The sequence below is a fragment of the Rhagoletis pomonella genome, unplaced genomic scaffold, assembly GCF_013731165.1.
Source record: "Rhagoletis pomonella isolate Grant_MI unplaced genomic scaffold, Rhpom_1.0 Rhpom_scaffold_00006, whole genome shotgun sequence".
Taxonomy (NCBI): domain Eukaryota; kingdom Metazoa; phylum Arthropoda; class Insecta; order Diptera; family Tephritidae; genus Rhagoletis; species Rhagoletis pomonella.
In genome coordinates, this window is record NW_023458560.1 from 57,884,522 (window position 1) to 57,898,084 (window position 13,563).

Here is a 13,563-nt window from a genome sequence, read left to right on the forward strand (position 1 = left end):
CTTTCTTACGATTATGCGATACCTTTTTATATGCATATATTTTCAAATTTAGAACTGGTGAATGCGGTCATTCTGGAAGCCATAGTTTACAAAGTGTAGTGCACAGTTCAACAACAGTGATTGGGTTTGCTACTTCATAGCAGCAGTGGAAATGGAAACATTGCTCTGCTATTGCTACTTCTCTACTTGAATGGATAAGAAGCACGGCCAGAATCGGAAAACACACGAGGACCTTTCTTGTTTTACTTGGTTCTATGTTTCGTTGAGGCACAGATCAGGTAGGAGAACTAAAATATGAACGAAGTGATATTTGTAGTCAGAGTAATAGCACATACAACAATATTATGATAGCCTCAACGAAACATAGCACTAATTAAAACAAGAAAGGCCTTCTTGTGTTTCCCGATTCTGACACTGTTTCTCATCTATTCAAGTAGAGAAGTTGCAATAGCAGATCCACGTTTCCGTGCCACTGCTGCTATGAAGTAGTGAACTCAACCACTGGTAGTTGTCATAATTCGCAGTAGTAACAGTTTAACATGAAGGAAGAATTTTTATTTTTGGATTCCTGATACGAATAAGTTTATTTTAGTTCCGATTCTGCATAATCTTTTTTTTTCCTTCTCTTGAAGCAATGGATTTGTCACCACTGTTGCTGGGAGATACCGAAGCGCTCTCTCCACCACGCACGAGCAACACAGGTATTTCGAAAATATACATACATATACATTTACAATATGTTTAATAGTTTTTAATCAAACATTCCTGCGCTTTCAGATGTAGCCCTACATAGAAAGCGCTTTCATGTGGCACTGCCTTACGAGGAGCGCTTTGTCTCCCAGCCAACAGTAACCACCAACACGGGTGTAGCCACTACAACAACAACAAGCAACACAGGTCAACAATTTACCTTGTCTCACCTGCTGGAGAGGCAAAAAGAAATGTTTGATGGCGTCATGGCCGCCATTGGAAGAGTTGAGTCAAAGGTGGACGGAATAGCAAATGCTCTGGCCGAAAAGGTTATATCAATGTACATATTTATGAATGCTAAAATTATTGTTTAATAATTTATTTTTTTTTTCAGATGCCCGAACGCGCGGAAGTTCAAGCTCAAGGGCAGCTACTGCGAGAGTGCAAAGTGGTGACCTCGAAAGTTCACCAAAGTATTTCCCGAATCACTGGAGATGCTATTAGTAAAGAGCATACTTTGCTTCAAAGTATGCTTCCACTATCATCCCAGGAAAAGTTAAATACTTTGGATAATCTTTTGGGAAACAAACCACACTCCGATGCGATGGTAATTTTTGCTAATTTGTTTTATTGTTTTTTATACACATATACAAATGTATGTATATATCATATTAGTTGTATATATGCATTTTATTTTACTCATATTAATTTTTATTCGTATATACATATGTATGCAATTTTTTTTTTATTAAAATTTGGTTTATAGTATGTATAACAAAAATCGTAAAAACCAAAGTTCCAAATTTTGTACAAATAATAGGAAAATTCGATAAAATTTAATTAAATTTTTCACTTTTCCAGCTTTTTGATACGAATTTTAAAAATGTTTTGAGTGTGCAATTCTGTAGCCCACTGATTTTTAGTATAATAATATGCAAGTTTGAAATTTTCACAAATGCGATTTTTTTGTGAACGGATTGGCTTACTTTCTCCCATACAAAAATAAACTCAATCACACAAAAGAAAATCTAAAAAATGCCGCAAATTTGTAGAAACTTTAAACTTAAATCTTATTATAATAAAATTCAGTGGACTATAAAATTCCATACTCGAAATATTTTTACAAATCGTATCAAAAAGCGGGAAATGGGCATGAAAATTTATGGAAATGGTTTGTATGATTTTTGTTGTACTATGAGGCACTTAACTCTATCTTTCAAGAACACGCAAAACAGCATATGTCAACAAAACATATTTTACCGTCAAAGAGAACTATATTATAATTAAAAAACAAAATACATATTTAGCTTGTTCCCGTACTCTAGGATTTGCAGGTTTTACAGGAACAGCTGTTTTTGCCTTTGATAAACCTTATGTGAACGTGGCGTATGGGAACATCTTTGGACTAAATCCTGCAAATCGTAGACGATCTGGAACGCTCTAATTATATAATTACTTTTTCGCTGTTCACAAACTTTTGAAAAATTTGGTTTCAACAACTAAATATTTTCTTTTAAATAACAGTTTTTGCTGTGACTTACCGCTCTGTAAACATATGATATTTTGCTTGTCTGTGAAAGATTTTGACGATTTTTAGTTAAAGATGCAGTTTTACTATTTTAAATAAGATCTTTCGATTGGTGTTAATTTATATTTCGTTTATGTAGTCATATATTATATTTTATTATTTACATTTATATTTATAATTGCATTTATGTACATATCTAGTATTTATAAATTTTATAATCTTTTCCAGCTGAACATAATTTTAAAATTGAAGGGTGCTAAGGGTTGTGTGAAACACGTGTTGAGAAGCATTTTTGCCGACACTCTACTCATTTCATACAATTATGAGCACAAAGCCAACAAAGCTCCACTTCTGGGGCTAAAAACAATAGAATTAGTTTTCGGTAAATATGTTTTAATTGTTTATTTGACTTATGTATTTCAGGAAGTAATGCATTTATATTTTTCCAACAGATGCGTTTGTGAGTATGCCCAAAATTGACCTCATTGCGGAAATCAGAAAGCACGTAAGCCACAATAGGTACAAACAAATTGTAATAAAAACAAGTAAGAAAGTCTAAGTTCGGGCGGAGCCGAACATTAAATACCCGGCGCAAGTATTAAATATATGTTTTCCACCTTTCCGAAAGCTACCGCTAAATGATAAGCCGGGGTGTATACATTTTAAGTAAATTAGCGTCCTTAAATTTCGAAATATTGAAATTTCAAGCATTTCTGAAACTTACCGTTATATGAAAAGCGGCCTCAATTTTAGTCCGATTTCAACAATTTTCAACGGTTTGCTTTTATGTGGCAAGCACAATAACCATACCGAGCTTGGTACAAATTGCTAGAACGGTTAGCGAGATACATATATGTGATCACAAGTGGGCGGTGCTACGCCCATTTTCCAAAATTTTGTCATAAACGTATTTCTTGGTAAAGAATTGTTGCAACCATCAATTTTGAATAAATTAGCTTCAATATTTACTGATTTATCGAAGATTTTGTATTTCTCGAAATTACCGTTATATGGGATGTGGGCGTGGTTATTGTCCGATTTTAGAAATTTTCGGCCATTTGGTATGTTGTACCAGGACCAACAATTGTGCCAAGTTTGGAAGAAATTGGTGCTGCGGTTATCAAGATATACACATGTAACCATAAGTGGGCGTGGCTACGCCCATTTGCCAAAATTTTGTAATATTCTTATTTTTCGTCTAAAACTCATTGCAAATATCAATTTTGAGTGAATTATCTTCAGTAGTTACTAAAATATCGCAGTTTTCGTTTTTCTGAAAATTACCGTTATATGGAAGGTAGGCGTGGTTATTGTCCGATTTTTAAAATTTTCAGCCATTTAGTATGCTGTACTAAGGCCAATAACTGTGCCAAGTTTGGAAGAAATTGGTGCAGCGGTTACCAAGATATACACATGTAACCATAAGTGGGCGTGGCTACGCCCATTTTCCAAAAATTTATAATATTCATGTTTTCCGTCTGAAACTCATTGTAAGTATCAATTTTGAGTGAATTATCTTCAGTAGTTACTAAAATATCGCAGTTTTCGTATTTCTTAAAATTACCGTTATATGGGAGGTAGGCGTGGTTATTGTCCGATTTCGCCCATTTTCAATACCATCCGTCCTACGCCCAAAAGAAGTTCACGTACCAAGTTTCGTTAAGATATCTCAGTTTTTACTCGAGTTATCGTGTGCACAGACGGACGGACGGACAGACAGTCACCGCTTAATCGATTTCTCTTTTCATTCTGATCATTTATGTATACATTTGTCTATATCTATCTCGATTCGTTTTGCCTGTTACAAACAACCGTTATGTGAACAAAGTTATAATACCCTTGTGCACAAGTGCGCTCGGGTATAAATAATGAAACATAATAACAAATCTAACAATAATTAATTTAATTATCTTATTATTAATCTCTAAAAAGAAGTAACATAAAAATTTAATAACTTTCCAATCTAAATTTCAAAAACGTTATTTAAATACGGCTATTCGGGATTTTTTGTATATCGACTGCGGAGTGGAAGATCGACCTCGGCAGCCAGTTCGAAAATGCCCTATCTCAAAAAACTTTTCAAGAACGCCCTATTTCAGAATTTTATTAAGAAACGCTTCCGAGTTCGGTTCAAAAAGGCCCTATCTCACTTCAAAATGTATTGCAAATGTGCTGAGATAGGACGTTTTTGAAACGAATTCTAAAACACGAATTGAAAAGTTTTTTGAGATAGGATGTTTTCGAGCTGGCTGCCGAGATAGGTCGATCTTCCACTTAGCAGTTGATATGCTCTTGAATTCTGTATTTGTGGTTTTTGGTAGGTAATGAAGTAAACTTTTATATTGTATTGCTGTAAGAAATTTCACTACTTTTTCTACCAAAAACCACAAATACACATGCAAGGGCATATACAAAACATCCCGACTACCTTTATTAATTTGTAAATAATTGTAAATAGTGTAAAAAGTAAATTTTAACAATAGTTTTTTTAATAATTTTATATTAAAATTTGCATACTGGAATTTTAGCAACAAAAAACCTACCTACCTACCTATTTATAAAAGCTTAATAATTAGTAAATGTAAATACATAGTTTTAAACATTTTAACAGCAGAAATAACAATAATTAATTGAATTACTCACTGATCTGATTATTTAAATTAATATTTTATTATTTAATAAATTTTAATACTACATTATTTTGTCATTATGAAAGCGGTCATATTTATGTTTTTAAATATGTTATTGAAATAAATAAATGAATAATGAAAAAATTACTTTTTGTACAATTTACTTAAAAAATTTGTGGTTATAAACACCATAGCACTAACTACTTCAGTAGGTATCGTTAACTACATGGTAACCATAATATTAGCTACTTCAGCAGCTATCTTTAGCTATATGTTAACCACAACATTAGCCACTTCAGCAACCATCGTTAGTTACATGTTCACCACAACATTAGCCACTTCAGCAACTATCATTAACTACATGGTAACCATAACATTAGCTACTTCAGCAGCTATCATTAACTAAGTGTTCACCACAACATTAACCACTTCGGTCGCTATGAAAGGGGAATTAGAGTAGTGCAGCTATAGTTCGTTGAAATCGAACAGTTCTATTAGTGTAAGGGAGATAACGTATCACACGTATATGAAAAAGTGGTTAATATTTGCACACGGCTAGAACAAAGTTAGCCAGTTTATATACCGCTTCACAAATGAACGATAACTACCGGTTAACCACAATTCTAGCTGTTAGCTGTCTTGCAGGGAACTTGGAATGTAGGGTTGCATATGAAGGTAGTTCACCGTTAGCCCTGCACTGGAAAAATAACTGAGGTAAATGGAATTTAAAACTGAGCTTAAGAAATAAAAACAAAGTAAAATGCGATTTAAAATAATAGTGGTATTCATCTAAACTGATAACTTTATCAAGCAGATAATCTTATAAGTTTATGCACTCTGTTACATGAACGACCCACACTCTCTTTTCGTTTACACATGCGACAATAGTCGTGTTTTCTTTGGTTATAAAGCGCAGTGTCACTAACTTTATACTACTAGCACGGGGATAAAGAAATTATAGAAACTACCTCACTAATTTGGAAAAGATTATATTTACGAGATATCTATTTAAATAAATGTACATATAACATAAAGGCTATTTATTTGAAGCAAGTTATAAGAAACAATGGCAGAATGTCTGTTTGTGTATGAATTCATTTATCACGGCTACAAAACTTTGCGAATTATCAGTGAAACGAAACAAACAGACGGGATAATAATTGAACCAGATCTCTATCAGGATCATATCGTTGTTGAATTTGCGTGCAAAATTTGTATGCGGATCCCGATTATTGCCGAAGAAAACATAGCTAGAGTTGCGACAGAGTTGCATTGTCTTCAGTTTATGAAGTTTATTCAGTGAAATCGCTGGATAAATTTATCAGAAATGTGTAAACGAGTTTCCATACAAATTTTGACAGTTCATTTATAAGGTTTACACAATTATAAGTTTATACGGTTTACAATGCATTTATAAGGTTTGATGAATACCCTTAATGAAATAATGCAAAATAACTTAATTTAAATAAGTTAATGTGAAAAACATATTTTTAAACCAAGCTAAATTTGAACTAGTGTGCTGAACACATTGAAAACGACGACCTAGGCGCTTTGTCGATGGCGACATGAATTTTTTGAACACGGCAGTGACTTCATGAATTTATATGAGTTTGACATAAAAGAAGAAGAAGAAGCTTATCTGTCGTTGGAAAAATAGATATATATCAAATCTGGCCACAACCACAGGCGTTGCGTTGTTCATTTTTCACCTAATCTATTAGAGAATAGTGAACATTTTAGTGCACTCCATTGCTTTGCAATTGAGGCTGCTTCAGCAAACGTTTTAGTGCACTCCATTGCTTTGCAATTAAGGCTGCTGCAGACAACTGCAGCAGCATCTCTGCGGGATTAATTAGTTAACTTGCTAATGGAAGCTGCGTGGAGCAGAAACAAAATCCTTGTGAGGAAATGCTGTTAATATAATAATAGAGAAACATTTCGGGAACGGCTTTGCCGTGCCCTATGCACGCTGCACCGTGCCATAAATAGGGGGTTTCCAAATATCTCGACTCCTGTGCCATCTAGCGAGAAATCTCTGTGATGTAACCGTTCGCATTCGGGCACAAGGCATCAAATCCATTTCCGGACGTCATTATCGAGCAGTAGTCCATGAACGAAAGATACAAGATCACGTAAGAACAAGAGAGTGAAAAAAGTCGATTTTTTTTAGCGGGTTCTACGCCATCTTGTTTCACTGGAAAACGAGCGAAAAGTAAACAAAGCAAAGAAAACAACGAAAACCAAAATTAGTCAAAATTATTGTCAGCCACTTTAAACGCACAATTTAGGTAAAATGATGCAACAAAATGCTTTAAAATGTGATGTCATGTTGAACTAACTCTTCTTTACTTGAATAAAAGTGTAAAATATTGGTGCTTGTGATGTAAACAAACGCTCAGCTGACGAACCCGCTTTCGCAAACTTTTTTCTCAAAACCAGTTACAAATACAACGTCGCGTTCTTACGTGATTTTGTATTTTTGGTTCATGGCAGTCGTCATCATACGAGATAATAGAGGCGCCCCCTGGTGCCTGGGGAGCTTTGAAATATAGAAATTAAACCGAAACGGGGAAAGGAAACTACCCTGTGGGTTTTATCTCTGAAAATTAATGACGAATGACAACCACTCAATCAATTCGCTGACAAACTTTGTGACAGAGAAGAATCCTCAATGTCTTCTTGTAGCGTGGAGTGGCTGACGGTGTCAACGCCTTTGACAGGTCCAACGCTACCAGAACTGTTCTCTCACAGGGGCGGTTTCGGTTTAGGCCACGAGTTATCTGAGTGTTTATAGCGTTAAGAAGTACGGTTTTTGCGCTGAGCACTTTACGGAATCCATGCTTATACTTCGCTGGGGTCAGGTGGTGCGTATAATGAGGGAGTAGCAAGGCCTCGATACCAGGTCGAAAGATTCTCATTTGTTGGCCGGTTTCCACCTCTTTAAGCATGGGAGTGGTCATGGACAGATTGATTACCTCGGTGAGATAATCTACGCCCGCAGGACCCAATTCATTCAGCATGCAAATTCCTTCCGGTCCAATGGCTTTGGAGGCTTTCGCATTCCCAGCAGCTTCGTCTCTTGGACCGCAGCTTTAAATATTCTAGGCTGAAGGATGAAGACTGTTATTTCCTCAATCTCTGGAGTCCGTTACAGTAGAATTGTAATATCTTCGCGTGCCTTGGGACACTGATCCTAACACGGGGTGTTAGTGACGGGAGGTGTTGCCTGTCGGGCACTTGTTGCGTATGCTTCTGTTGAAGGCGATGCCTTGTCGTGGTACAGGTCAACTCCGATGAGCCGGTGGGGCAGCCTGGGTGTATGGCGGCGCCGATACGTGGCGTGTGTCACTGAGGTAGCCGCCACAAATTACGTTGTCTGGTGAGTTCTAAGACCTAGGCAGGTTCGGAGGTGACTCTATCCGTTGCAGTAATTGCACTAGACTAAAGTAAAGTTTGGGTGTAATTGTCTCTGGGATGCGCAGCAGGAGTAGTGTTCTCGTCTAGGTTATGACCCGATGCCACCCCTGAGCAGGAGAATGTGGAGCAGATGCCTCATAGACGAACAACCTTTAATAGATTTTGCCTACCTAAACAGGGTTAGATCGCCGAAACAACAAACCTTTGTCGGATAAAACCCGGATCATTCCGGTACGTAGAACCGTCTGTCGTGGGAATGACTCCAAGTTAATCTTTTGAGTGGCTGATTAGATATTGGAATCTCATTATATTCAGTCCCATTAGGTACGTCGTAAATTAGACTAAAACTCACGATCCGACTAGATTGGCATTGCCTATTGTCGTGCTTAAATAAGTAGACGACGAAAACTGTTGAAAACTATCCAGTGCTGCCAAGTTTTCCCGTTTTAATGCACTAGTCGAATCGTATTTTTAGGCAATACCATGTACTTTTCGATACGACTCGACTTCCGAAAAAGACCTTGCATTCGACACGACACTCGCAATGAGGCTGACTATAATATCTCCCGATGATGTTTTAGTTTACCTGAAGTCCTTAAAGCAGTCTTTTAGTTATGATCCTGACCAGATCCCCACTTGTTTTCTTAGAAATTGTGCTGATTATCTCTATGAGCCGTTAACAGCCTTATTTAATTTGTCTCTTAAAGAGGGCGTTTTTCCAACTGTATGGAAGGAATCGTTCATAACCCCCTTACATAAAAGCGGTAGCAGGTCTTCAGTGGAGAACTACCGGGGCATAGCTAAGCTTTCTGCAATTCCTAAATTATTTGAAGCAATTATAACAAATCGGTTGACGCATTCTATCACTTCAAGCATTTCATACAGTCAACATGGATTTTGCAAGGGCAAATCAACTTCTACAAATTTACTTGAATTAACATCCTATATCTCAAAAGCATTTAGTGAGAGCAAAACTGTTGATGTTATATATACTGATTTCAGTAAAGCATTTGACAAAGTGTGCCACTCGCATGATTCAATAATAGGTTCGTTCGCGTAGCTGTTAATTGTTCATGTTTAACCAAAACTTACAAGTTTTTGCGTTCGCGTACGAAAAATACTTGCAAAGTAGGGGAAATTGAGAGAGCAAACTGACATTTCATTTTGAGGGGAAGCTGTTGGTTTCTGCTGGAAAAATTTTTGCCAACAGCAATTTGCCAACGGGAAAACAGCTGATCAAAAACAGCTCGTTGGCATTTACGCAAATCACAAAATTGAATTTGATGGTTTGGAAGATAAAAATTACAAAATGCGACTAATTAAACTTGTAAGAAATAAGTAGTTATTTGTTTAATCAATAAACTGTGTCAGTATAACACTTTGCGATGACTTTTCGTACGTTTTAAATTTTACACTTTTGTATGTAAACAAAAATTATATCAGCTGTTCGTCTAACTTGCAAGTTTCTGCAAATTTTCTGTTCGCGTACTCTTTTGGATATTTCTCTCTTGTGAGAGAACAGATGACATTTCGCCGGAATTTGGCAGTTGGTTGGTTTCTGCTGGAGATTTTAAACGAACGCACCTAATACAAGGTTGGATAACCTGGCAGTTGTCTCGCTCCCGCATTTTTCCTTAGCCTGTGTTGCCTTCTTTTTTGATTTATAGAAACTACTACTAAAATACAAGGAGAAATATTGTCTTCGTATAAAAAGTTCAACAGGCAACACTGCCGATATTTTCATCGATTATTTCGAGGAAATTCATTTTCTTCTTGGGCAAATTCAAGTAAGTATGGCAAAAAATCAAATTTGTATTCAAAAAGTAGCATTTTACAACAAGTGCAGCCGTTGCACGTAAGTTTTGCATGCTAGGATCCCTTTGTGTCCGTCCACGTATGGCTGGTGCAGAAAGTACAAATATTAATAAATATATTCTCTTGTGAAGGTCAGGATCATTTGGGTGTACGTCCACGTTTGCTGGTGCATGTATTTTTACCACTGCAGCCTTTGGGTTGGTCAAGTGCAGCCTTTGCATATTTACAAGTAAGTATACCACTCCATAAAAGCGATAGTGGAAATATTAATAAAGATATTTTCTTGTCCTCATTGTGACTGATTGTAGAAAAAGGTACACAACATTACAAAAAATTTACATTTTTAAAAAACGAAATGTAATTAAATTGCGATATTGAAGACATATTTTTAAAGTTTAACCGATATAATGATTAACAAGACTGATTGGAGAAAAAAGTAACAAACATTCCACAAAAATTAGATTTTTAAATAACCAAATGTAATTAAATTGCGATATCGAAGATCTAACTTTTAAATGTAACCAATATAATGATTACCAAGACTGATTGGAGAAAACAGTAGAAAACATTACTAAAAAAATTTAAATAAAAAAAAAAACCAAATGTAATTCAATTTAAGATATTGAACATGTATTTAATCTTTAAATGCAACAAATATAATAATTTTCAAAAGATTAATTTATATGCATCAAATCAATTGCATCTTTACTATTTGTATAATTCCTCATATAGTCCCTTTGAATAAAGGATTTGTTTGAATTCCATTATTTTTGTTTAATATATACTGGAATTTCAATGAAACCATGGTTTATTTTGAATATTTGGGAATATATCTTCAAAGATTGCAAAGATTTTTCTTTGGCAAGAATTTTATGTGAATATCCATTTATTTCATTTTTAATATTTATGTGGCCATAAAAAGTTAATTCATTGTCTATTGTGTAGATCAGTGGAATCTTCTTTATATATTTAATTCAATTTGTATACAAAAACGCATTTCAGCACTACCAGACTACTCACTTTTCCTACTACCTTTTCATAAAAGGGGATAAAATTGTTACCCACTTCTCTTTCCTTCTCAAATGCAACCTTACAAGGCAGTCGATTGACACAAATGTCAATATTTATCCCACCTTGTATTATTGAATCATGTGCCACTCGTTGCTCATCTATAAACTTGATCTTCTTGGTCTTCCACCTAATTTTCTACGTTGGATCTCATCATACCTCTATGATAGACAGTGTTGCCGTTTTAGCCCTTTGGTGGCTAAATTTGGCTACCAAATTCTTTTTTTGGCCACAAAAATTTGAAATTGCCCCTAGCCCTTTTTTTAGCTCTTTTCAAAATTTATTCATCATTGACATTAAATTTTTTTTTATGATTTTCATGAATTTAACTTTAAGGCAAGTAAACATATGTCTATGTATGTTCCTTACGTTTCTGGGCCGTTATCTTATCCATTAACGATTTAACTATACTTTAAAATAGGTAAGTCGGCGGCCCTTAATATGCTTTATGTGTTACACAAAAAGTTTTTTTTGTTGAATAAAATATTAATTCTTTTCAGAGTTCATTGTTTTTCTATACCAGTAATTATAGAAAATGTTTGCGTGTATACATATATATTTATACTAGCAGTACCCCGGTGTGCTTCTCTACACCAAATATTGAAAAACGAATGAAAAGTCCTGGAATTTTTCTATATGAAAATTTATCATTTATTTTATATCAAAATTTTATATTCTTTATTTTAAATCTTAATCCAACACATTTGGATATACAAAATTTTTTGGTTTTTCCATCTTGGGTATGACAAAAAAAACAATTTGGAATGCCAACTCTTGAACAGGCCACGTATAGCTACCAATTCCAGTAATCGACCACAAATATTTCAAGAGATATACCAGCTGAAAATTTTTGTTAGTATGGGTGGTGCCACGCCCCCTTTTCCGAATTCGGGGAAACCTAACACAAACCATCTGCATAATAGCCCGAATATGCCGTATAAATTTGGTTGAAATCTTGCACTTATTCTTTATATATAAGATGGGAGGTGCCACGCCCTCTTTTCCAATAATATAATAATAATAATAATAGATTGGCGCTTACACATATGTTAGTGTTTAACCGAGCTTCTCCTCCGATTTGTGGCGTGCGCCTTGATGTTCTCACACAAAGCGGAGGGACCTACAGTTTTACGCCGACTCCGAACGGCGATTGCATTTGTATGAGAAGCTGTTTTTCATGGCAGAAATACACTCGGAGGTTTGCCATTGCCTGCCGAGGGACGACCGCTGTTAAGAAAAAGCCTTTTTTTTATTTTTTGCGATGTTGCCTTGACCAGGGCTTGAACCCGGGTGCTGATGAGTGAAAGCGCGCACTGCTTACCACTACACCACAGCGGCCGACAATTCCAATACCGCCCATTTTTATCCATGAGTATGGAATTATTTGTTATACCTCTATACCAACTTCCAGTACTCTACCACAAATATTTCAAGAGATATACAACAAAAAAATTTTAGTTAGTATGGAAGGTGCCACACCCCTTTTACGAATTCGGGCAAACTTCACATAAACCATCTGCATGATAGCCTGAATATGCCGTATAAATTTGGTTGAATTCGGTGAAGCCGTTCTCAAGTTATAAGCTCACACCAAAAACGTGTACTTATTTGTATACATAAGATACATACATATGCCACGCCCCTTTTCCAAATTTGGGCAAACTCCACATAAAATATCTGCATGATGGCCCGAATATGCCGCATAAATTTGGTTGAATTCGGTGAAGCCGTTCTTAAGTTATATTGTCACACCACAAACGTTCACTTATTTTTATATTTTAGTTAGTATGGGTGGTACCACGCCCCCTCTTCCGAATTCGGTAAAACTTCGCATAAACCATCTGCATGATAAATCGAATATGCCACATAAATTTGGTTGAATTCGGTGAAGTTGTTCTCAAGTTATGAGGTCACACCGAAAACGTGCACTTAGTTTTATATATAAGATGAAGGTAAAAAAATTTAGCTACCATTTTTAGCCACAACGACGATTTTTAGCTCTTTTTTAGCCCTTTTTTAGCTGGAATTTAGCTACCACTAAAAACGTTTCGCGGCAACACTGATGATAGATCACAAAGGGTATTGTTTAAAAATACTATCTCTGACGTCATTGATGTTACTTCAGGAGTCCCTCAGGGTAGCCACCTAGGCCCGATTCTGTTCTTGCTTTTTATAAACGATATTTCTACAGATATAAAATTCTCCAAAATTTTAATGTATGCAGATGATGTAAAACTTTATAAATCGTACGTTTCAATTAAAGAAAGGTCTTTGCTACAATCAGACTTAAACAGCATGGCTTACTGGAGTAAAGTAAATCTTATGCCTCTAAATCTTAAGAAATGTAAAGTAATGTGCTTCTCGCGAGGAGCTGTTCTGCCAGTTTCTTATATAATAGGTAACCATAACCTGGAA

General features: G+C 35.6%; 1 protein-coding gene and 1 pseudogene across 1 annotated transcript; both read left to right on the top strand.

The window, feature by feature from the left end:
• Nucleotides 1–37: 37 nt before the first annotated feature.
• LOC118741718 lies at nucleotides 38–2,792 on the top strand. Its single transcript, XM_036473687.1, has 6 exons — nucleotides 38–504; nucleotides 633–701; nucleotides 778–1,019; nucleotides 1,085–1,297; nucleotides 2,447–2,600; nucleotides 2,671–2,792. Exons 2-6 carry the CDS (start codon nucleotides 635–637, stop codon nucleotides 2,775–2,777), a joined length of 783 nt encoding a protein of 260 aa, XP_036329580.1. The 5' UTR covers nucleotides 38–504; nucleotides 633–634; the 3' UTR covers nucleotides 2,778–2,792.
• Nucleotides 2,793–5,074: 2,282 nt separating this feature from the next.
• LOC118741997 overlaps nucleotides 5,075–13,563 on the top strand; it is a 50,067-nt pseudogene continuing 41,578 nt past the window's right edge.

Bases quoted from the DNA above. Each gene is read 5' to 3' on its own strand.
- LOC118741718 (XM_036473687.1), top strand. From the start codon at position 635: ATGGATTTGTCACCACTGTTGCTGGGAGATACCGAAGCGCTCTCTCCA. The intron at 702-777 runs GTATTTCGAAAA...CTGCGCTTTCAG, and splicing joins ACCACGCACGAGCAACACAG to ATGTAGCCCTACATAGAAAG. The intron at 1,298-2,446 runs GTAATTTTTGCT...AATCTTTTCCAG, and splicing joins AACCACACTCCGATGCGATG to CTGAACATAATTTTAAAATT.